Genomic DNA, 23,875 nt, shown 5'->3' with positions numbered 1-23,875 from the left:
CTTTTGGATCCGTTTAATTGAAAAGAAGCAGAAATAGTAAGGCAAGCTGTTGAATTATTATCACTTGCACCTAGTGATCTGTATGAATCAAGGGTGACAAGAGTGGAAGCTGCAAAAGCAGGCCCCAATTATAAGAGAGGGGAGGCACTGAAGATTTATTTTGAGAGTGAAGTAGATATAATCAGGCATTTACTTTATCTTAATTGGGTCAGCTTTACTCTGATGAAAAAATAACATGTAGCATGTAATTTACAGACTTAAATTTTAACCAGAGACTATTTCCCTTCTCTGAGATTCACACTTATATATCATACTGTCTCTTGAGCTAAAACATTCTCTTCTCCCAACTGCACTTCTTCTTGTGTTCTTGGCGCAGTGTATAATACACTCACCTGCCTAGATCAGACACTTGGAAGTAAAGGTTTACTTTCCCCTCTGCCTTTCTTCCAACATCTAGTTAATCACTAAATCTTGTTAATTTCATTTCTTACTTATCTACTACCTTCCAGACATCCTGTTTCATCTGGGTTATTGCAGCAATCTCCTATTGCCCTGTATCTTGCCAACCCATTTCTACAGTACAGCTAGGAGAATGTTTCCAAACCACATATTTTACTTGACTGCTAGACTATGTTGATTAACGACTCATTGCATTTAAACTAAAGTACAAGCAAAATAAACCAAAAAATTTTCTGACTGCATGATCTGGACAGGGCTTACCTCTTGGTTCTTCACTTATTCTCCCCATTTCTCTTCCCTGTTATCCCAACAATGTACATCTTTTAGTTCTTCCAATATTCCTCTTTTGCCTCTAGGTTTTCACAAAGGCTTCTCCTCTTTCTTGACTTCTATCTATCCCTCTCCTCCTTGGTTTAGCTAACTCTTGCTTATTAAGATTTTCACTTAATCATTATCTATTCTGGACAGCCCTCTTGTCTTTTTGCTTCATAACTCCTAATGATAGCATAAAATCTTAGCATAAAATAGGCACTTATAATGCCTATTTGTCTGTCTTTTGTTTTGGTTTGTTAAGTTCCGTGAAGGGAAGGATCTTGTCTGTTTACCACTGTGTCTTCTGTGCTGAGTTCAGAGTTTGACATATTGGTAGTACTTGATATGTATCTGTTAAACAAATAATATGCCAGTCAGAATTCACATGCTAAAAAAAAATGAGTCCACACTCAAGTCCCATATCAGAAAAGTAAGCCTAATGATGTTATGTAACACTGGTAAGAATTTGTATAAGCTGGAAAAGAAATTAATTTCACAAAACTTTGTCTAATGCAGTAGTTCCAAACCTTTTTAGTAGTGGCATTTTTTATGTGGAATCCCAAGACATAAAAGATATATGACTCTGCATGCCTTCTCTCCCTCAAATCATACTCTCTTGACCACAGGGGTAAACTTACAGGCCAAGCTGGTATGCAAGAGAGAGTATCACACCCCTGTCCCTTCCTCAGGGTTATTGGGCAGATTTTGGCACTTGACCTAAATTAGGTCATCCCTGGGATGGAAGCTGAAAGATAAGTTGAAAATGGCCTATTCTTTCCACTAGGAAACTCAGACCAACTCACAGGGAAAAGCAGTTATGAGAAACTTGGCAGAGTAAAGCTGGGAGTGAGGAGCAGAGGAGGGGGGCAGAGACTGTCCTTGAATTGGGTAGTTTCTGAGCAAGCATCATCTTGTCCTTGTGATTTGTTTACCTGAGCCAACAAACTCCCGTTTTGTGCAAGTTACTTTGAGTTGAATCTTTGTTATCTGCAGTTAAGAGACTCCTTACTAAAGGGTGATGGATGGTAATTGTAGCTTATATCAGCCCTTCCAATAGGCAATTTGGAAGCGTCCTCCTATCTGCAGTGTGGAAATGAGTTGGTGGGAGGGACAGCTGTATGAATAGGAGATTGCAGCAATAATCCAAATGATATACTTACTAAGTACTATGATAGATAGTGCTAAAGTACTCTGTGTGATAAGGATAAGTACTATGATGGAAGAGGTTTTATAAAGCATTTTCAAGCTCTCTCCTTTGTTTCCCAGTATTTCATTCTGTTTTAGGGAACTAATTCTTTTAAACTATTGGATTTTTATCAAAGTCCATATATACAATCTACCTACTAAACACAAACCAGGTTGAGACAGTACTACCCAGAATTGCTTTGAACTTCATTTCTCAGCACCATCACTGGTTCAAACAATTGCAGGTAACTTGAGGCAGGGGTAGAGCCAGTCATAGGGTAATCATCCACTTCTTTTGCTTTGAATTCTAACCATTTTTAAATTTTTGTACCTCCTGCATTAACTTTATGAACATGAGCAATAATACACCTAGGCCAGAAGGCCTCCAGCTATCTTATTCTTATCAACCAGAAAAATTGGTACGTGGGTAAGTTAATGAATTCTGTAACCCTATAAAATTCGGGGAGTTCTGGTAGGGTTCCCAGAATTCTGAATATTCTCATCATATTCTGGGGAACATGATGATTTGATGAAAGAAATATTTTAAGATTAATCTCTGTCTGCTAGAAGAGACTTCCAGTCACTTGACCCGCCTCCTCCCTAATGGAAATTCGTTAAGCCTCGTTGAATTGCTGAAGCCAAGAGATGCCTTTACTGTGTGTGGTACATGATTAATGGTACGTTTTGCTCTTAACTGGAATACAGTGCGAATAGCTTGCCTGTGGGCTTCTGAGGTAGCGCAGTGGTAAAGAATTCACCTGCCAATGCAGGAGACGCAAGAGACTCCAGGTTCAGTCCCTGGGTTGGGAATATCCCCTGGAGTAGGAAATGGCAAACCACTCCAGTATTCTTGCCAAAAAATTCCACGGACAGAGGAGCCTGGCAGGCTATAGTCCATAGGGTTGCAAAGAGTTGAACATAAGTGAGCAACTCCGTGTGTGTGCACATGGGTGCACGTGCACATGTGCGCACACACACACACACAAACACACACTCAGAGCTTGCCTATAAGCTGTCTAATCCAGGGCATTTTTGTTGCTATATTAAACTCTCTAGAGTAAAGCATTCTTTCATTTATTCTATAAATATCTTTGAGCATCTGCTATCTGCCAGGCTCTGTGCTTGAAAAAGACTTAATCCATGACTTGCAGTAACACCCATGCAATATACAAATTATAGAAACACTAAGGAGGAACTGGTTAAATCAGTTTTGTAAAGCATTTGCAACATTAGTAAGCCATTAATAAATATTAGTTGCCTGTTAGCCATCATTATTACTATTTGAGTAGGTGAGAAAAGGGGAATGACATTGCAGGCTAAGAGAATAACTTAATTGGAAACGTGATAGTAAATGTCATTTTCCAAAATGACTTGTGGTTGGAATATGAGTACAGTACAGACAACAGTGATGAGAGATGATACTGATGAGAGGTAGTTTGGGACTAGATTATAAAGGATCTTAGATACCAGCTAAAGAATTTTAACTTTTCAAAATGTATAGTGGGAGCTTAAAATTTTGGCGGGTAGCACCACTTTTTCTTTCTAGTCTGATATTCAGATTTTCTTTTTTATGGAAAATTTCCCATGTACACCAAAGTAAAAATAATAATGGAATGACCCCCATGTATTCATTACTCAGCTTTAATGATTATCAATATGTAGCCAGTCCACTGAAGATGTTTAAGCAAAGCAAAAAAGGAGACTAACACTGTGCCATTCCCTTGCATTAGTTGATCTTTACAGTGTCCCATGGAGTATGTGGTATTCCCACTTTCCCTATTTATAGAAGAGAGAACCTTCAAAATGATGAAGTAAAAGTTCTGAGATTCTAACCCATATCCAGCTTATTTTCAGAACTCAAATTCTTTCCCATGCTGCCTTTATAACTCTGAAGTAGAGCATGTTTCTCAGTTGTTCCTCTGCCTAATTGATATATTGGTGCTATTGACCCCATTCACGATGGAATTCTACCCCCAGTCACTGTGCTGGAGTCACAGGGTCACCAGGATCTAAGTCTATGTAAACATTCAACATAATCAGCTAAAATGACTCTTCATTTAGTCCAGTGGTTGTCAAAGTATGGTCCCCAGACCACCAGCAGCAAGTTGTTAGAAAGTACAAATTCTCAGGCCCCACCCCCAACCTACTCGGAAACTCTGGGGGTGGCACTGCATGATGCCTGTATTCCCATTTGCTATGTTCAATAAATTGCTCCAGTGGTTTCCTGCAAACACAAGGTTATGACCATCTACCAAGAGCATTTCTAAAGCAAAAACCTCATATCAGTTGTATGTTCATTTTTTAACAGGTTCATGAAAAGTAGTTGTAAGGTAAGAATTATTATTCAGACTTAACACCGGCAGTCTCTCTGGGGATGTCACATAACCTCATGGAAGGAAATCTTAAGGAATTTGCACTGTCTATATTTATAGTGCTTGCTGGTGCCATCTAGTGGTTTAAGCACAATGGAACGTGCAGTTGTATTACTGCTTTGAGGACACAATTTGTGGTTTTAAGTCAGTTTTATAGTAAATGTTTAATTAAATAACCAAAGTGAGAAAAAATATTTTTCCTTACTATAAAACTTCCATTGAGAATTCTTAGATATAGCACCAAAACACAAGCGAAAAAAATAGTTAAATTAGGCCACAACAAAATTGAAAACTTTTGTACATCAAAAGACACTATTGATAGAGTGAAAGGGTAGCCCACAAAGTGGGAGAATATATTTGAAAATCACATATCTAGTAAGATGTACTTAGTCGCTCAGTTGTGTCCAACTCTGCAACTCTTCGGACTGTTGCCCTCTAGGCTCCTCTGTCCATGGAATTTGTCAGGCAAGAAGACTGGAGTGGTTTGCCATTTCCTTCTCCAGAAAATCTTCCTGATCCAGGGATCAAACCTGAACCTCCTGTGTCTCCTGTGTTGCAGATGGATTCTTTACCCTCTGAGCCATTGGGGAAGTCCATCTAGTAATATATATGTATCCAAATATATAAATATGTGCTAAGTAATTTCAGTCATATTCAACTCTTTGCAACCCTGTGGACAGTAACCAACCAGGCTCCTCTGTCCATGGGATTTTCCAGGCAAGAATACTGGAGTGGGTTGCCATGACTTCCTCTGGGAGATCTTCCCCACCCAGGGATCGAACCCGTGTCTCTTACTTCTCCTGCATTGACAGGCAGGTTCTTTACCACTAGTGCCACCTGGGAAGCCCAAATATATAAATAGTACCTAAATATATAAAGAACTCTTACAACTCAACAACAAAAAGACAACACCAATTTTAAAAATGAGTGGAAACTGTTATATTTTAAATGGATAACCAATAAGATCCTATCCTGTAGCACAGGGCATTCTGCTCAATGTTACATGACCGCCTGGATGGGAGAGGAGTCTAGGGGAGAATGGATACATGTATATGTATGGTTGAGTCACTTTGCTGTCCACCTGGAACCATCACAACATTGTTAGTTGGCTATACTCCAATATAAGATGAAAAGTTTTGGAAAAGTGTGTATAGGACTTGAGTAGACTTTTTTTCAGAGAATATATACACATGGCCAATAAGCACTTGAAAAGATGCTCAACACCATTAGTCATTAGAGAAATGCAAAATCAAAACTACAATGAGATACCACTAGGGCAGCTTGAATAATTAAAACAAAACAGAAAATAGCAGATGTTGTTGAGATTGTGGAGAAACTGGAACCTTTATATATTGCTGATGGGGATGTAAAACAGTGCAGCCACTGTGGAAAACAGATTGTCTGTTCCTTAAATAGTTAGACATAGAATTTCTATCAGGAGACCCAGCAATTCCACTACTAATTATAAACCCAAGAGAATTGGAAACAGGTGTCAAGCAAAAACTTGTACACAGATGTCCACAGAGCATTATTCATAATAGCTAAAAAGTGAAAACAACCTGAAGATTCACCGACTAATGAATAAATAAACAAAATGTGGCATATCCATAAAATGTAATATTTTTCAACCATAAAGTGAAAGTCGCTCAGTCATGTCCAACTCTTTGCAACCCCATGGGCCGTACAGTCCATGGAATTCTCCAGGCCAGAATATTAGGGTGGGTAGCCTTTCTCTTCTTCAGGGAATCTTCCCAACCCAGGGATTGGACCCAGGTCTCCCACATTGTAGGGGGATTCTTTACCAGCTGAGCCACAAGGGAAGCCTGAGAATACTGGAGTGGGTAACCTATCCCTTCTCCCCGGGATCTTCCCGACCCCAGGAATCGAACCGGGATCTCCTGCATTGTAAGCGGATTCTTTACCAACTGAGCTATCAGGGAAGCTGTAAAATGATGTACTAATTCATTGATGAACCTTGAAAATATGTTAAATGACAGAGACTGGCACAAAAAACCACATATCATGTGATTCCTTTTATATGAAATGTCCGGAAGAGGGAAGTTCATTGAGTTAGAAAGTAGATTAGTCAAAGATACAGAGAACAGACTTGTGGACATAGTGGGGGAAGGAGAGAGTGGGATGAATGGAGAAAGTAGTATAGCTCTGTATACACTACCATGTATAAAACAGATAGTTGGTGAGAAGTTGCTGTATAACACAGGGAGCCCAGCAAGGTACTCTGTGGTGTTCTAGAGGGGTGGGGTGCGAGGAGGAGAGGGAGACCCAAGAGACAGGTGAGATAGATAGATAGATATGTATATGTATATGTATACAATTGTGGCTGGTTTGAGTTGTTGTAGGACAGAAACCAATATATTTATAATGTTGTAGCAATTTTCCTCCACTTAAAAAAAAGAAGAAGAAAGTAGAATAGTGGTTGCCAGAGATGGAGAGAAAGGTAGGAATGGGTGTGACCGCTTAATGGGTATGGGATTTCTTTTGGAAGCAATGCAGGTACCCTGGAATTAGATAGTAGTGATGATTGTACATTGTGAGTGTACTGAAAGTCAATGAATTGCACACTTTAAAATAGTTCAATGGTGACTTAAATGTGTGAATTTTTCCTGGTTTTAAGAAGATCTCTGTTGATTTGCAAGACTCCAGAACCTTTATTTTCATTATTATTGATGTATTGATATATTTTCCCATCATTGTTGCTAATATGTATGTATTCTATTTGTTCTGCTTTTTTAACCTAAAATTGTTCAATGCATTGTTTACCATCTACACGGTTTCCACAGTTTTTGTTTTGGTGGCTGTGCATATTTTAGTCACTATGTGTATCATAACTTAATCATTTCTCAACTGTTTAGTGGTTTTCTCTTTTTTTTTTCAATTTTTAAGGAGTCCTGATCTAAATACTTAAATAAATAAGAATGTTTAAATTTCTTTGTAGATATTGCATTGATGTTTATTCCCCAAAACAGCATTTCTGACTCTTTTTTTTATTTTACTGTTTCAATTGTGGTTTTCCTCTGATTGCTGTATAGTAAGAATATATGAATTTAGAATCCTACCAACAATGGACGAGGGAAAATGGAGGAAATTAACGTTTGTAGAATGTCCATTCTGTTCCAGGCACTGCGTATGGATCCTTTACATCTGTTATCTCATTCAGCTCCCACACCTAATCTTATCAACAGACTAGAGACGTAGACATAGCTAGTAAGCGGATGAGCAAATATCAGAAACCAAGCATTCTGTCTCTCAAGTTTTATACTGTCCCCACATCTTTACCAGTATTGGGCTCTACCTTTTTTGAGTTCCTACTTATTAGAAAAATTCAGTGTTTTCCCAAGTGATTGTTTAAGATTTATATTTATTCTTTACTTAGAAACCTACCTATATCTTTTATTTTATATTAATAGATTTTAAAGTGAATTTAGCATTTAAATAGCAAGCATTGTATGTCAGAGCTTTCTCATAGTTTTTTTTGCTTTTGTTTACTCTTTTATAGGCTCTTGATGGAAATGTGTATGACCACCTTAAGGATTATTTAATCGCCTTCAGCCGGACTGAGCTAGAGACATGCCAAGCTGTGCAGAACACATTCCAGTTTCTATTAGAAACCTCCAGCAAGGCAAGTTACCTTCAGTGCAGTATGCAATATATCCATTTAGAATCTAAAATGTCTTTAGTTACAAACAAAATGAATGTACCAATGACATTAGAATGCTTTAAAGGACAAATTTTTTGAAAACAATATTCCTTCTAACAAAGTTGAAAGGTGTTTCGTTCTTCTTGATGAAGGTCAAAAAGGGAGGTGATGATATAGGCTGACTCAGGACATCAGTCATTATTAGCATGTCTGTTGCTCTTGAAAAGAATGGTTTTAAGAACTTTATTTTCCACTTAATTTTGAATGCACTTAGTTCACATAAAACAACAGGGTCATGTGTCGGTGTGAAGAATAATAAAGGGACACAAAAAGGAAAATTAAAATTTTATAATTGATCAATTAATGTTATAATATCTTGCTTTAAACAATTAACCTTGCCTTCTATATGCTGTCATTCTTTGATAGTTATCTTTCCATTCAAGTCTGCTAGCATGTCACACTGTTTACATAGAAAATAAATCAAATTGTTTTTCTTTAGGATCTGACAGATTAAAATTTTTTGCAATAGAGAAAGTATCCTTTGGAAGATAAATTGTTCCTATGGTTAATTAATCTTATTTTCTTTCTGATAAATTAAGTGCCCAGTAAATGTTTCCTGACTGAATGCATTTATTAAAATACATTCATTTTATGACTACTATTTTAAAAGATCCAGTTCAATTCTTGTTTTTGGCCAGTGGAGTGGGAACTGGCTAATACCTTAGAAAGTTGTTTGGAAGGGAATCAGGGTATCCATATTACAAACAGAGGCCAAAGACAGGAAAGAAAAGGGCACAGTCTATGTCCCTTTTCTTTTCCTGAATCGCCTCCATGTGTATTTATTATTTTCAGTGTATCATAGCTCCAATTCCAATTCCAATTTTTAGAAAAACATTTAAAATGCTAAGTTCATTTGGAAATATAAATATCACTAGTTTGGTGCTTTGAAATCCTGTCATATTTTTGTATTCTTATATTTTTACCCCTAGGATTCAGTAAAAGATGTAAAAGGATGAACATATAGAGAGGATAAATAGATGGGTAGATGGATAGTTATGTGAAAGAAAATGTAGAAAAATGTTAAAGAGTCTAGGTAGTGGTATGCAGGTGTTTCTGTACAGTTCTTTTTATTTTAATGTGTATACATTTGACATTTTCCCTAAGAGAATGTTGGGAGTAGAAGTCTATCAAAGTGTCTTGGTTTGTTCCTTTTATGAAGAAGTTGATTTTTAACTAGTAATCAGATTGTTTATATGTACTGATCTATTCAGGTTTTCTGTATCTTTTTTAGTGTATTTTGGCAACTTCACTTTCCTAGACAAATTGTCTATTTCATTTATCAAATTTGAAGGCATAAATTTGCATATAAACTTGTTTGCCTCTGTAATTGTCTCCCTTTTTATTTCTAATATTATTTGTGCTTTCTCTCTTATTTTAATCAGACTTGCCAATCTATTTTATTAATCTTTTCCAAAAGCCAACTCTTGTTCTACTTCTCAGTGTTATTGTTCCCTGTCTCCTTGATTACTACCTTTATAGTCATGAGTTCTTTCTACTTTATTACAGTTAATGCTTTTAGGCTTCTTTTTCTATTAGGTTCTCTATTTTCAGCCTTTTCAAATAAATCCACTTGAGCCTAAAAAATTTCTCTTTCTACCATAATTGCATTCTGTGATAGGTACGTAGGGCATTTTAAAATCGCTTCTGCCATTTCCCTCCCCTCATTAACCCATGAATTATTTAGAAGTTTTTCCAGTTTCCATTTAATGGAGGGAGCACATAGTGGGTGACATTTTTCATTTCTAATTTTATCAGAGAGATTGTCCCCAGACAAAACTTTTTTTGAAATATTTCTCCAAGAATGTTTGAGTACACTGCCAACTAAAGGCATTTAGTCTTTAAAATGTGCTACTATTTTATATAGCAGTTCACAGTTTTCTAGTTTTTAATACATCCTCTGAGGTTGGTATTATCTTGCTCATTCTGTAGAAAGAAAAACAGACCCAGGAAGTTTATGTGATTTGCCTGAGGTCACAAACACACACGTAGTGTTTTCCATGCTCTACTAATATCTATATTATCTCTTTAGCTTATATTGTTTTCATAGAAAATGAATTTAAAATGTATAAACTGATTTGGACACATAAAGAGATAAGCTTTTATTTTCCTCTACATTCACTCATATGGGTAACTTACTCCCCAGGGATGAGGAAGAAATAAGATGCTCTTATGTTTAGATTGAAAGTGGTAGTAATAAAAATTTAATAAGAATGATGTAACTAGGAGATGTGCCCTTTTATTCCTACTACCAGAAGAGCTCACACCTAGAAGTTTTATGCCATGTGCTTTTCTGTTAACAAAGAGCTTGTTCTGCTACTTTTGTTATCCTGCTAAAAGCAACCTAGTGATCTGATATCCAGAAGTTTAAATTTTTTTTTATTTTTATTCTACACCATTACTAGCTTGTCTTTGGGGGAAGTTCATTTTTTTCCACATTTCTAAATTGTAAATGTACATGTATTTTGGGGATAATCCATAGACACATTGTAAATTGTATAATGCCCTCTATACCTTTCATTCCCTAAAGGGAAACAGCTGGCCCTAGGAACTTCTGTTTAATTTTAATTATTTATGAAAGCTTGCTTTTCTTCTTAATATTTTATGAAATGCTTTGTGCATGTAACTGAAGCAGATATTGTCAGAGAGATTTTCTCTAGTATAGTAATTCTAAAGGTGGTTCTACTGGCCTTACAATTTGTTTATGTATGCTTGCTTTCTGTCTGTATAAGGAAATTCCTACCAATTAATAATGTAGCTCTTTTAACAATTCAAAAATAGCAGGGTTATTCTACATTTCTTCAGAAATTAAATTGTCTAGTATTGTCACTCTTAATACCTTAAAGATACGCCAAAAAAGTAAACTTAATAAAATAAGGGGGAAAATCACATGATCATCTCAAAAACACAGGAAAAGCGTATGACAAAATTCAGCATTCTCTTATGATAAAAATGCTCAACAAATTAGGAATAGGAGGGAACTTCCTGAACATGGTAAAAGGCATTTTTTTAAAAACCTACATCATATATCATACTCAGTGTTGAAAGACTGAAAGCTTTCCCTATCTAAGATAGGATCAGACAAGGATGCCCACTTTCACCACTACTATTCACCATTGTGGTGAATGGGCCTCCCGTGTGGCTCAGCTGGTAAAGAATCCACCTGCAATGTGGGAGACCTGGATTCAGTCCCTGGGTTGGGATGATCCCCTGGGGAAGGGCGAGGCTACCCACTCCAGTATTCTGGCCTGGAGAATTCCATGGATGGTATAGTCCATGGGTCGCAAAGAGTCGGACAGGACTAAGCGACTTTCACTCATTCACCATTGTACTGAACGTCGTGATCTGAGCAGTTAGGCGGGAAACAGAAATAGGAGGCACCAAAATGGAAAGAAAGAAGTAAAAGTATATATTTGTACATGACATGATTGTATATAAAAAACCCTATAGAATCCACAAAAGTTCTGGAGCTAATAAATGAACTCAGCAAAAGTTGCAAATGCAAAATCAAAACACAAAAATCTGTTATGTTTCTATACTTCATCAGTGAATTAACTGAAAGAAAATTATGAAAATATGAAAATAATTCCACTTACAATAGTATTTGAAGAGTAAATACCAAGAAATAAATTTAACCAAAACACAAAAGACTTGTACATTGAAAAACTATAATGCTGAAATTAAAGAAGACCCAAATAAATGGAAATAATAAATGTTTATGGATTAGATTTCATATCTCTAATATTTCAGTATTCCCCAAAGCAATTTATAGATTCAGTGCTGCTGCTGCTAAGTCGCTTCGGTTGTGTCTAATTCTTTGCGACCCCATGGACTGCAGCCTATCAGGTTCCTCCATCCATGGGATTTTCCAGGCAAGAGTACTGGAGTGGGGTGCCATTGCCTTCTCCGAGATTCAGTACAGTTCCTATCAAAATTCCAATGGCCTTTTTGCAGAAATGGAACAGCCAGTCCTGAAATTCATATGGAACTACAAGGAATCCTGAAATATTGAAAAGGAAAAACAAATTTGGAGGACTCACACATCCCAGTTTTAAAACTTACTACAGAGCTGTGATAATTAAGAGTGTGGTGCTAGCATAACGCTAGACATGTAAGAATTCAGAGTCCAGAAATAAGCTCAAACATCTGTGGCCAATTGATTTCAACAAGGTTGTCAAGGCCATTCGATAAAGAAAGAATAGTCTCTTCAACAAGAGGTGATAAAACAATAGAATAACCACATGCAAAAGAATAAAGGTAAACCCCTTCCTCACTCCATATATAAAAATTAACTCAAAATGGGCCAACAACCTAAAACTGTAAAATTATAAAAGAAAATACAGAAGTAAATCTTTGTGACCTTGGGTTTGCCAGTTTATTCTTAGAGTTAACATGAAAGCACAGCAGCAAAAGACGATAGATTAACTGAACTGGTGGGCTGCAGTCCATGAGGTTGCTAAGAGTCGGACACGACTGAGCGACTTCACTTTCACTTTTCACTTTCATGCATTGGAGAAGGAAATGGCAACCCACTCCAGTGTTCTTACCTGGAGAATCCCAGGGACGGAGGAGCCTGGTGGGCTGCTGTCTATGGGATCGCATAGAGTCGGGACTGAAGTCACGACTGAAGTAACTTAGCAGCAGCAGCATCAAATTACAAGTTTTTGTGCATCAAAGAACATTGTGTAAAATGTGAAAAAGCCCAAAGAATGGGAGAAATATTTATAAATCATGTGCCTGATAGGAATTTAATATTCAAAATATATAAATAAGTTTTACAACTCAACACATAAAAGACAAATGACCCAATTTAAAAATGGGCAAAGGACTTGAATAGACATTTTTCCAAGGAAAATGTACACATGAAAAGATCCTAAGCACCACTAGTTATTGGAGAAATGTAAATGAAAACCACAATGAAGTACCACTTCCTACCTAGTACGAGAGCTTTAATAATTAAAACAGCACACATATAATAGCAAGTATTGGCAGGGATGTGGTAAAATTATAACTCTTGTACATTGTGGGAATGTAAAATGGTGTAGCCACTGTGGAAAACAGTTCAGTAATTCCTCAAAAAGTGAGGCAGAGTTACCATATTGACACTTCCACTTTTTTTTTTTTTTACTTTACACTTTTTGAAAAGTTTTTTTTCAAAAAAATTGAACAAAAAAAATTGTACAGAAATGTTCACAGCAGTGTTATTCATAGTGAAGTCACTCAGTCGTGTTTGACTCTTAGCAACCCCATGGACTGTACCCTACCAGGCTCCTCTGTCCATGGGATTTTCCAGGCAAAAATACTGGAGTGGGTTGCCATTTCCTTCTTCAGGAGATAATAGCCAATAATTGTAAACACCCTAAATGTCAATCACCTGGTGATTAGATAAATAAAATACAGTTTATCCATACTATGGAATATTATTTGTTCATAAAAAGGAATGAACTAGTGATATATCATACAACACATGTCCCACAGAATAAAAAAATACAAATAGCTATTACCATATAAAAAAGATGCTTTCATGGGCTAAGTTGTATCCCCTAAAATTCATACGTGGAAGTCCTAACCTCTGGTACCTCAGAATGTAACTGTTCTTGGGTATTAGGCCTTTAAAGAGGTTAAGGTAAAATGAGGTCATACAGATGAGCTCTAATCCAATATGACTGGTGTTCATAGAAGGTTAGAGTGTGAATAGGCATGAAGGAAAATCCGCATAAGACACCAGGAAAGGACGATCGTCTGCAAGCCAAGGAAAGAGGCCCTCAGAAGAAACCAGCCCTTCCAACACCTTGATCTTGGACTTCTAGCCTCCAGAACTGTGAGGAAACAGAAGTACCTTGTTTAAGCCACCTCCTCTATGATCCTTTGTCATGGAAGCCCTAGGAAACTAGTACAGATGCTTAAACTAACTATTAATCAAATAACTGGAAATTGAAATCACTATGAGATTCTATTTCACACTTATGAGATGGACAAAAACTGACAAGAATGATTGTTGATGAGAATATGGATTAACAGAAGCTTATATACTGCCCTGAGGGGTACAGATTGATATATCCAATTTCAACACATTTGGCATTATCTAGTCAATTTAAAGATTCACTTAGCTTATGACTCAGTAGTTCTACTTAGAATATAACATAGAGAAACTGTGGCCCCATAGTGGGTACCAGAAGACTTTGAGATATTGTTCATGGCAACTTCCTTCGTCAGATTAGAAAAAGCTAGAAATAACTGTCTACCACCAGTAAGACGAATAATGGAATACCAAATAGCAATAAAAATGAAAGCTCTGTAGGCACATGCATTAATATGGATGAGAGTCAAAAATGTGATGTTGAGCAAAAAGCAAATTGCAAAACAAGGACCTACTGTATAGAACAGGGAACTGTACTCAGTATAGTAACCTATAATGGAAAAGAATCTGAAAAAGAATGTGTATGTGTATGTATAGCTAAATCACTTTGCTTTAACACTTGGAACTAACATAACATTGTAAATTAACAATACTTCAATTTTTAGAAAAGCAACTTGCAAAGAATATACACACATTTATACAGCATTCAGAAATATCCAAGAAAACAGTATCATTTTGAGATACATCATATGTAATAACACTGTTAAAAGGAAAGGAAAAAAGAGGAGCACAGTAAAATTTAGTAGAGTAGTTATATCTAAAGGAGCATGCATTCACAGAGGGGCAGATGGTCCCCCAAAGGAGTAAAAAGTGCTTCTGGATGTTGAGGGGTTGTTTGCCAAAAGAATCTTATGTTACAGTGGGCCACAGTACATAAATATGTAACATATACTTGTAATATTAAAATGTAATCAAAGAGGGCAACTAGGGGGAAAATGTCTTAAAAGGGTCCTTGGATTGGGGAATGGGAGAGATTCCCCAACTTAAAAAAAAATTCAAAAAAAGAAAGGTTGAACACGCCTTAGGAAGTAAGGTGGGAATGTAATAAGGAGAGGATGTATAGATTTCTACGGTAATGGTAATGTTTTATTTAATCTCAATGGTGGATACAGTGGTGTTCTTTAACAGCTGTTTATTGAATACTACTTTAGACGGAAGTCATTGTGCTAGTTGCTGAAGGTTACATCAGTAACGAGATTGAAGGCCTGATCTCAGCTGTCACAAGGAGTAACTGAAGGAAGCAGAAAGGGAAAGATTACAAAGGGAATGAAGAAACTTTTGAAAGTGAGGGATATGTCCATTATCTTGATTGTGGTGATTTTTACAGATATATAGGAAAGTTAAAATTTATCGAAGTATACACTTTAAATATGTACAGGTTATTGTATGTATGTCAGTTATACTTCAGTAACACCTTTACAGAGAGAAAAATAGGGCATATATCCTAGAAAAAGTGAAAATTTATTTTCACACAGAAGCTTACACACAAATGTTCAGGGTAGCTTTTAGTCATAATAGTTGAAAACTGGAAACTCCTTAAATGACCTTCAGTGAGTGAAGGACCAAAATAAATGGTGGTGTTTCCATACTATGAAGTACTACTCAGCAATAAAAAGGAGTGACTGTTGATACATGCAACAGATTGGATAAACTTCAAGGAAATTATGCTGAATGAAAATAGACTTCCCTAGTGGTCCAGTGGTTAAGACCATATTTCCACTGCAAGGGGCATGGGTTTGATCCCTTATTGAAGAACTAAGATCCCTCATGTTACGCCATGCAGCCAAAAACATATACCAAAAGGTATATGGTACATGATTCCGTTATGTAACATTTGTGAAATGGCGTATTTATAGAAATAGAGAACAGATAGCAGTTGCCAGGAATTAGGGATGAGGAGAGTAGAGGGAAGAGACTTTCAGGTAGTTCAATGGTAAAGAATCTGCCTGCCAGTTCAGGAGATGCAAGTTCAATCCCTGGATTAGGAAGATCCCCTGGAGAAGGAAATGACAACCCACTCCAGTATTCTTGCCTGGGAAATCCCATAGACAGAGGAGCCTGGGAGGCTACAGTCCATGAGGTGGCAAAAAAAGTCAGATGCAACTTAGTCACTAAACAAACAAAGTAGAGGGAAGTATTATGGAATAGCACAAGGGAGTCATGTGGCAGTGGTTCAGTTAAATATCTTGAGTGGGATAGTGGTTGCATGAAGTTGTACATGTGATAAAATTGTATAAACCTTTACACACACATATCCCAAAATGAGAGCATATATTAATATAACTGGTGACATCTAAATAAGCATTATGCTTTGTACCAGTGTCAGTTTCCTGATTTTCACATTTACTGAATTTATGCAAGATGCTGACATTGGGAGGTGCACAGGATCTCTTTGCAACTTCCTTTCAAAATGAATTGTTTGAGAGAGAAGACCAGTTACTAACCCAGTGCCTCTATTGTACAGGTCTTGTTTTCCATGTACTTCTCCTACTCACTTTAAAAAAATAAAACAGTGCTTCTTGGGAAAATAGCACCGATTCTAGATCTGGGACATAAAATATTTAAGGTAAACATTAGTTAGTCATAATGGAAAGCAGCTGTTGCGTCACTTCAGTCGTGTCCGACTCTGTGCGACCCCATAGGCGGCAGCCCACCAGGCTCCCCCGTCCCTGGGATTCTCCAGGCAAGAACACTGGAGTGGGTTGCCATTTCCTTCTCCAGTATAGAAAGCAGGGAGACTATCAAAAACTACTAGGTCATCTCCAGGGACTCAAGATGTGATCTTGCTAGCCAAAGATGGGATTATTTTAGCATTGATAATGATAGCAGTAGTTGAAATAATCAAAGTTTTAAATCCATGACTTTATAATAATTTATTAAAGCTATAATTGATCATTCTTTTGAGGTTACTAGGGAAACAGACCAATTTGAAAACTAGATAATAAAGGGAAGAGCCAAGTGTTTATCCTGCCTTATACAAAATCAGCCTCAAGGTAACTAAATAAATGAATTTGAAAGTTTCTCTTATAAAAGTATTCTAGCTAAGTGAAAAATGATGGAATTCCTTGATAAAGTGATAGAAAAATATAGAAAACTCTCTAGTTCTTGCGGCCCCTAATATGTCTAGGCATTTATCATCGTAGATCTCTTCTGTTAGTTTCCTAGTGTTACTATACAAATTACCACAAAAGGGAAGACTTAAAATGACTGATATTTATTCCCTCTCAGTTCTGGAAGCCAGAAGTCAGAAATGAAAGCGTCAGCAAGGCTGCACTCCCACCAAAGGCTTTAAAGGATGATTGGTTTCTTACCTCTTTCAATTTCTGATAGCTTCAGACTTTTGTTTGCCTGTGGTCACATCACTCCAATATCTGCCTCTTGTCTCACTGGCTGCTCTTCTGTCTGTTTCCTTCTGTTTGTCTTTTATAATAACATCATTTATCATTACTTTCAGAGCCCAACCACAGAATCCAGAATATTTCCTAATCTCAAAATTCTTAATAATTATATCTGCAATGGGCCTTTTTCCAAATGAGGTAGCATTCACAAGTTCAGTGCTAAGGACAGGGATCTCTCTTTTGGAGAGCCACCATTCGTTCAGCCCACTACAGCTGTTAATAGCAAAAAGAGGCAAGTCAGAGGCAAGCCTCCTTACAGAAGTAAACACCACCTTGCCAAAAAAATGAAACAATAAACGTGAATGCAGTGAAACATCAACTTACAGGACACACAAGAAACAGAACACTACAAGGATGGGGTGAACAAAATTCAGACTTTGGGAAACTACAGAACAAAAACTCAGTTTCTTCAGCAGGTAAATTGCAAGTGAGGTGGATGAGAGAGACAGAGGAAGAAACTTATATGTGATTTTTGTGGGGGGGGGCCACACCATGTGCCATGTGAAATCTCAGTTCCCTGATCAGGGATCAAACCTGCAGCCTCTGCACTGGAAGCATGGATTCTTAACCACTCTACTGCCAGGAAAGTCCCAAGAAATCTATATATGAAAAGAAACCTAAGCAACAACACCCATATGCTCTGTAGGAACCATATTGTGACCCTAATGTGAAAAACTTTAAAAAATATGAACAAAAAATTAAACAGTTACTGTTTTATGTTTATTGCACATTTTAATATACGTTTTCTAAAGTCTGTCTTTTAGACATTACACTGAAATATTTATAGGTGACATAATATGTCTAAGACTTCCTTCAGTTTAATAGAAGGTGAAAGGGGTAGGTGGGTTTTAGATGAAACAGAAATCGGTGTGTTTTGGAAGTTGGTTGATAGTATGTGGGGACACATTATACTGTTTTCTCTTTAAAATATTCCATACCAAAAAGTTAAAATTTTTAAAAAGATTAATACCTCCCTCTGGAAAGAAAGGAAGGAAGGAAGTTGGGTTGGTTGTGCTTCAGGGTTTAGGTTTAGCAACCAGAAGGATGATCTTCTTAGCTTTTTCTGCATGGTGACTAGTGAGGCTATGTCTCAGGACTGTATCAGGAGCTTTCTCAGTTATTCTAGCTTAAAGCTGGAATCCAGGAAAAGAAAAAACACATTTCCCTATAAGAATATGTTTATTCAGCCAGCCTTCCCTGACCACGTATTTCCAATCACTCCTCCCTCCACCCCACCCCAGAATCTGGATTAAATATCACTTGCGCTCTCCTAGTGCCTTCTATGTACTTTGCTAGTGTATTTTAATTGTGTAATGTATTTAATTGTCCAAGTTTCTAGATTATAAATTCCTTGAAGATACTAACTTTGTTTATTCATATTTATTCCTCTGTGTATAACCCCTTCTCTGCTGCATTTAATATTAGGCCTGGTAAACTCTCTCAGTAAATGGTTGTTGAAGGCAGGGGAGGGAGACAATAGAGAATTGGGATGTACTGGTAAGTAAAATGCAAAATATACCTCCTACTTTCTCTATCTCCTGAATGAATTCTTTTCCCAGGACTACTAAAGTATAGCAGTCAGATGAAAGACAAGTCAAGGGTAAGCAGTGTAGCACACTAGAAACTGGATTTCTATGCAATCAAATGTTGCTGGTTTCCACTCTTTCCCAGGGAATATAACAGTGAATTCTTTTTAGAGGGCTCTCTTGGTATGCTTTAAGATGGTAATTGGAATATAACTTCCTTAGAAATGTGGCGAGAAGTACTAGAAAAATACTATTTTGTGCTGTGTACAGTTATCTGGCAGTTTCCTAGTAGACGGCAGGAAACTTTAAGAGGCCTACAGAAGTTTAGAACTGGTTTAGAAAAACCTGATGTGCTTCCCTTTTTGCATCTACCTATCCCCATTCAAAAGAACAACCTCTTGTGTAATAGCCATCTTTCTGCAGTCTTAAAATAGTACATATTGTCTAGTCCCCAAATCTGGGCTAGTTTCTAACCTAGTACTTTCCATATTTAGATTCTTAAGAAAATGGGGCACAAGGATAACAACTATTATCCAAAATGAAGGGCTTCCCCGGTGGCTGGGGCTCCACACTTCCATTGCAGGAGGCCAGTTTCAATCCCTACTCGGGGAACTGGATCCCACATGCTCAACTAAGACCTGATGCAGCCAAATAAATAAATAAAAAGTTTAAAAATAAATGAAATGAAAAAAATTGTAATTATCATTTCTTTTTGACCATGTAGTACTGGATGATTTCTCATTTTTTGAAAACTACAGAAAAAAACCTAAACTTTTAAAAGGCAGTTATTGAACATTTTAACCTTGTTAAATATTTAAAGATATTTTATTTTCTCTTTAGGTGGTACGAGACTATAATCTTCAGCTGTTTTTACAAGAGAATGCTGTGTTTCACAAACCCCAGCCCTTCCAGTTCCAGCCTTGTGACAGTGATACTGTAAGGGAATTCCACATTTTCATTTTATTTGTTTTTAAGCTATGTTTGTGTTCAATAACTATTCTCTTTGGAATAGACAGACAAAAAAGACTGAGTATATCTCAATTTTATAACAAAACTGTAAGGATGCCAAGAAACTGTGACATTCCTTTCTAAAATATGACTAACACACCCACCATCTTTATGCTAACAACTTTCTACTTAGTAGGGTTAAATTATAAAACAAGTTACTGGAAATCTGAAAACTGAACTGAGGGAAGAAGAGAAAACTATTCCATAAAATTTTTTTCAATTCAGATGTAAATTTATACTTCCTATTTATTAATTTCTTCGCATGTATACCCTTCCGAAGAAACCAGTGGTTTTTAACCAGAACAGAATTAATAAATAGAATAATGAATATATGTATACAAATATTTTACTGGGTTTATTAAAAAATTATAGGCCCTTTATAATTCCTTTCAGATTTCTTAGACTGTGGAAGTATTAATACAAATGCCAAACTGGCAAAGTATAAAAAGCAAACATTAATCATATACTTTTATCCTTGAGTTTTCCTCTATGAAAAATGATAGCCATTTTTGAATTTAAAAAAAAAGAACCAGAATACTAATTTAATAACATTTTTAAAAGGTATTTCACTTCTATAAGGTAAGAAAGCACACATCTAGCACATTCTCTCAATGCCGGTAAGCCAAGAGGGAAGTCAAGTTATACTGGCAAAGTCTGTGGTACACTTAGACTCAAGACCAGGGGAGTTTATGATAGCAGAGTTTAATGGTATCAGTTTAATAGAAACCTTTGCTGGAGGTATCTTCATTACTTTTCCTACTAAATTTAAAGTAGGCCTGTTGGTGGCTATATAAAGAAATGTAGGAAATCAGGATTTCCCTCTAGATTATTAACCTTTTCCCTTAGTAGTGCCTTTTTTTAATCTATCAGCTTTTGCTTAACGACTTGGAAACACTGTCCTGAGGATACAGGGTATGGACACGTTTGCCAAGCTTGACTTTAAAATGTGACCCATTTGAGATTATTTTATCTTTTCCCAGTTTCCTCAGGAAAATGAGGCTGATAGGGATTGATCTCACTCATCTGAAGCCCCATGACAACCCTAAATCCTTCTTTGTTTCTAAACGCTGTGCTAAATGTTCTTAGCTCTGTGTCCCTGTTTGCCTTACAATTCTAACTCTATGCTGTTTTCTGTCCTTGTGCAATCTGTACTGGGCAGAGTTTAAAAGCTGCCCAGCTGGTGGATATTGAGTTCTCCCCTGTCAGTGCTCTGAGAATGACCATAGCTGAGGTATTTGGGGGTATGGGTCAGGGGTGGGAGGGATGGGGTATGTGGGTTTGCATGTTAAAAGAAGGGTGGGACCTGGTTTGGGATGAAAGTTATAAATATATGTGTAAAGGGTTACTGAATGCATAAGCTGGGGCTTTTCCTTTTCCCTTATATATTAGGGATTTCTTTTCCTATTTATAGTGAAAAGATTGAGCTTCTCATTTGTCATCTTGTCTGAAGCATCTTAGTTTTCCTCAATAGGAGTGCTGGAAAGAACCTTAGAACTAATCTTGCCTTTATTAAAGAGGAAACTGAAGCCTAAAAAGGAAAAGAGAGTTGTCCAGAGTCGTACAGTGAATTAATGACACATTGACATCCTAATTGCAGTTTAATGTTCTTTCTAAATGCTACTGTGTTTTCAAGGAAGAAATGTTCAGCACTTGGGGAGCAATTAATCTCTTCATAATGGAAAACAATAAATGCTCACACATTTATAAAAATCATCCCAGATTGTTTCAACTGTTGAAAGTTTTAGAATAATCATTTTGAAAATGTTTTTACCTGTAAAATTTGTTGTATATACTTTTTGTTTTGCTTTAGATTAACTATTCATATTGCCCACAAAAAATAAAATCCCAAGTAATTGTTTTTACCCAGCATAGACTAGTACTGTTCTTTTATATGAGAATGGAAGCATTGTTTACTTACTTTTCTGGTTTCCTCTTGGAGTTGGTAGCACTAAGCCTGTCACAGAGTGGAGAGCACCAATCAGTGCCCCCATTAACTTACTTCTCCTGCTGGTTAAATGTAGGGCATGTAGGAAGGACTAATTGCCCTTATCTTCTGTTTTATTTCTGAAATTGCTACTGTTCCTATTCTCTTCTGGAGTACATTTCAATGCAACAGACACTGAGTTCCTACTGTGTCTATGTGAGTGCCAATCATTCAGACAGATGCTGAGGATAGCTACTACATGTGAAGAGCCCAAACTCAAGAAGCTCACTGACATGTACACAAATAAGTAAAATATAATCAGGCAAGTGCTGTACCTGACAAAATGCTCTTGGTGTCCGTTGATGAGTACAATTAATGCATCCTGATGTGGTATAATTTTTTTTACAAATTTATAGAGACATTTACATATCATATAATTCACCCATTTCAAGTGTATTATTCACTGGTTTTTAGTAAATTTACCAAATTGGGCAACCAGCATCACAAATAAGTTTTAGAACATTTTCATGACCCCGGTAAGATCCCTCATGTCCATTTACTGTTAATCCATATTCCAATCCCCTGTGCAGGCAATCTCTAATCTATTTTCTTTCTTGATAGGTTTACCTTCTCTAGACATTTCATATAAATTGAACCATACAATATGTGGTCTCTTATGTCTTGCTTCTTTCACTTAGCAAGTTTTTGAGGTTCATCTTTGTCTTAGAATGTATTGATAGTTTGTTCCTTTTTATTGCTGAATAGTATTCCACATACTACGTATTTTTTATCTGTTAATCAGTGATAGAAATTTAGGTTGTTACCCACTTTTGGCTATCATCAGTAATGCTAATATTAATATTTGTGTACAAGTTAATGTATGAATATGTTTTCATTACTCTTGAGTTGCTGAATCAATTGTATGGTAACTTACAATTAACTTTTTAAGAAATTGCCAAACTTTTCCAAGGTGGCTACCATTTTGTGTTTCTGCCTACCATTATATGGGTGTTTTGTTTCTCCATGTCTTCACTGCCATTTGTTATCGTCTGTCTCTTTGCTTATAGTCATCCTAGAAGATACAAAATAGAATCTCATTGCAGTTTTGATATACATTAACCTAATGACTAATGATATTGAATATCTTCTTATGACTTATTGGTGATTCATATATTTACTTTGATAAAATGTCTGTTCAGATCTTTAGTTTTTTTTTTTTTTTACAGATTGTGTGTCTTCTTAATATGGATTAGATCTTGAAGGTGAATTGAAATTTACTTGGCAGGATTGAAAAAAAACATGCTGGGAAGTGAAAATAACAATTGAAAATAATAAAAATAATAAGTGACATTCACTGAAGGTTTATTTCATGTTAGACATTTTTCTAATTGAATTCCTTGTATTCATTTAATCCTCCCAACAATCCTATATTTTAGGTGCTGTTTTTAACCTTCATAGTTTAGGAAACTGTGTTTAAGAAATTTGCTCAAGATCACTCAGCTAATAAGTATTAGAGCCAGAAAAGCTTGAAAATGCATTACGGTATTTGAAATAGCAAGTAGGTTTGGTATGGTGAAGAAGTTGAACAACACTGTAAATGTAGGTTGCAATCCGATTTTGTGTTTGAGTTTTACATATGGTAACTATGAAATCTTTTCAAGTATGACAGCCATGTGATAATTGCAAACAAGTTCCCTCTGCAGGACAGTATTGTTCCTTTATTTTATTTTGGATTTTATCATTTATATTAGGAACTTTGAGTTCCTTATGGTTTTAACACATTCATTTTTATTCACCCAATAGATATTTATTACATATAATTTGTATATGCCCTTGCCTTATATAGAGAAGAGTAAGAGTAGTCAATAAATATTTGATCTAGATTTAGATAAGATAAATTTAGGAAAGCCATAGGACTTTTAAAGTCATCATCATGATTAAATTTAACTTATTTTCTTCTGAAAAGTTTTTAATATAAACCATTTCAGATTCCAATATTTTCCCTACAAAAGTAAAAAATGTACAGTTGAAAACAGTCACAGTATAACCACTGGGA

The 23,875-nt window shown here is 36.3% G+C and overlaps 1 protein-coding gene across 2 annotated transcripts in view; it reads left to right on the top strand.

Annotated features, from left to right (window-relative positions):
* FCHSD2 (FCH and double SH3 domains 2) overlaps window positions 1–23,875 on the top strand; it is a 240,119-nt gene that overhangs the window by 162,098 nt on the left and 54,146 nt on the right. For both annotated transcript variants that reach the window (XM_040258786.1, XM_040258787.1), the window contains exons 9-10: window positions 7,846–7,968; window positions 19,728–19,823. In XM_040258786.1, the coding sequence (XP_040114720.1) occupies window positions 7,846–7,968; window positions 19,728–19,823 (219 nt within the window). The remainder of the gene's footprint in view (window positions 1–7,845; window positions 7,969–19,727; window positions 19,824–23,875) is intronic.

This window comes from Oryx dammah, unplaced genomic scaffold (assembly GCF_014754425.2).
Source record: "Oryx dammah isolate SB20612 unplaced genomic scaffold, SCBI_Odam_1.1 HiC_scaffold_17, whole genome shotgun sequence".
Classification (NCBI taxonomy): domain Eukaryota; kingdom Metazoa; phylum Chordata; class Mammalia; order Artiodactyla; family Bovidae; genus Oryx; species Oryx dammah.
The sequence above is the reverse complement of the archived record's forward strand: the minus strand, read 5'-3'. Positions and strand labels throughout refer to the sequence as shown.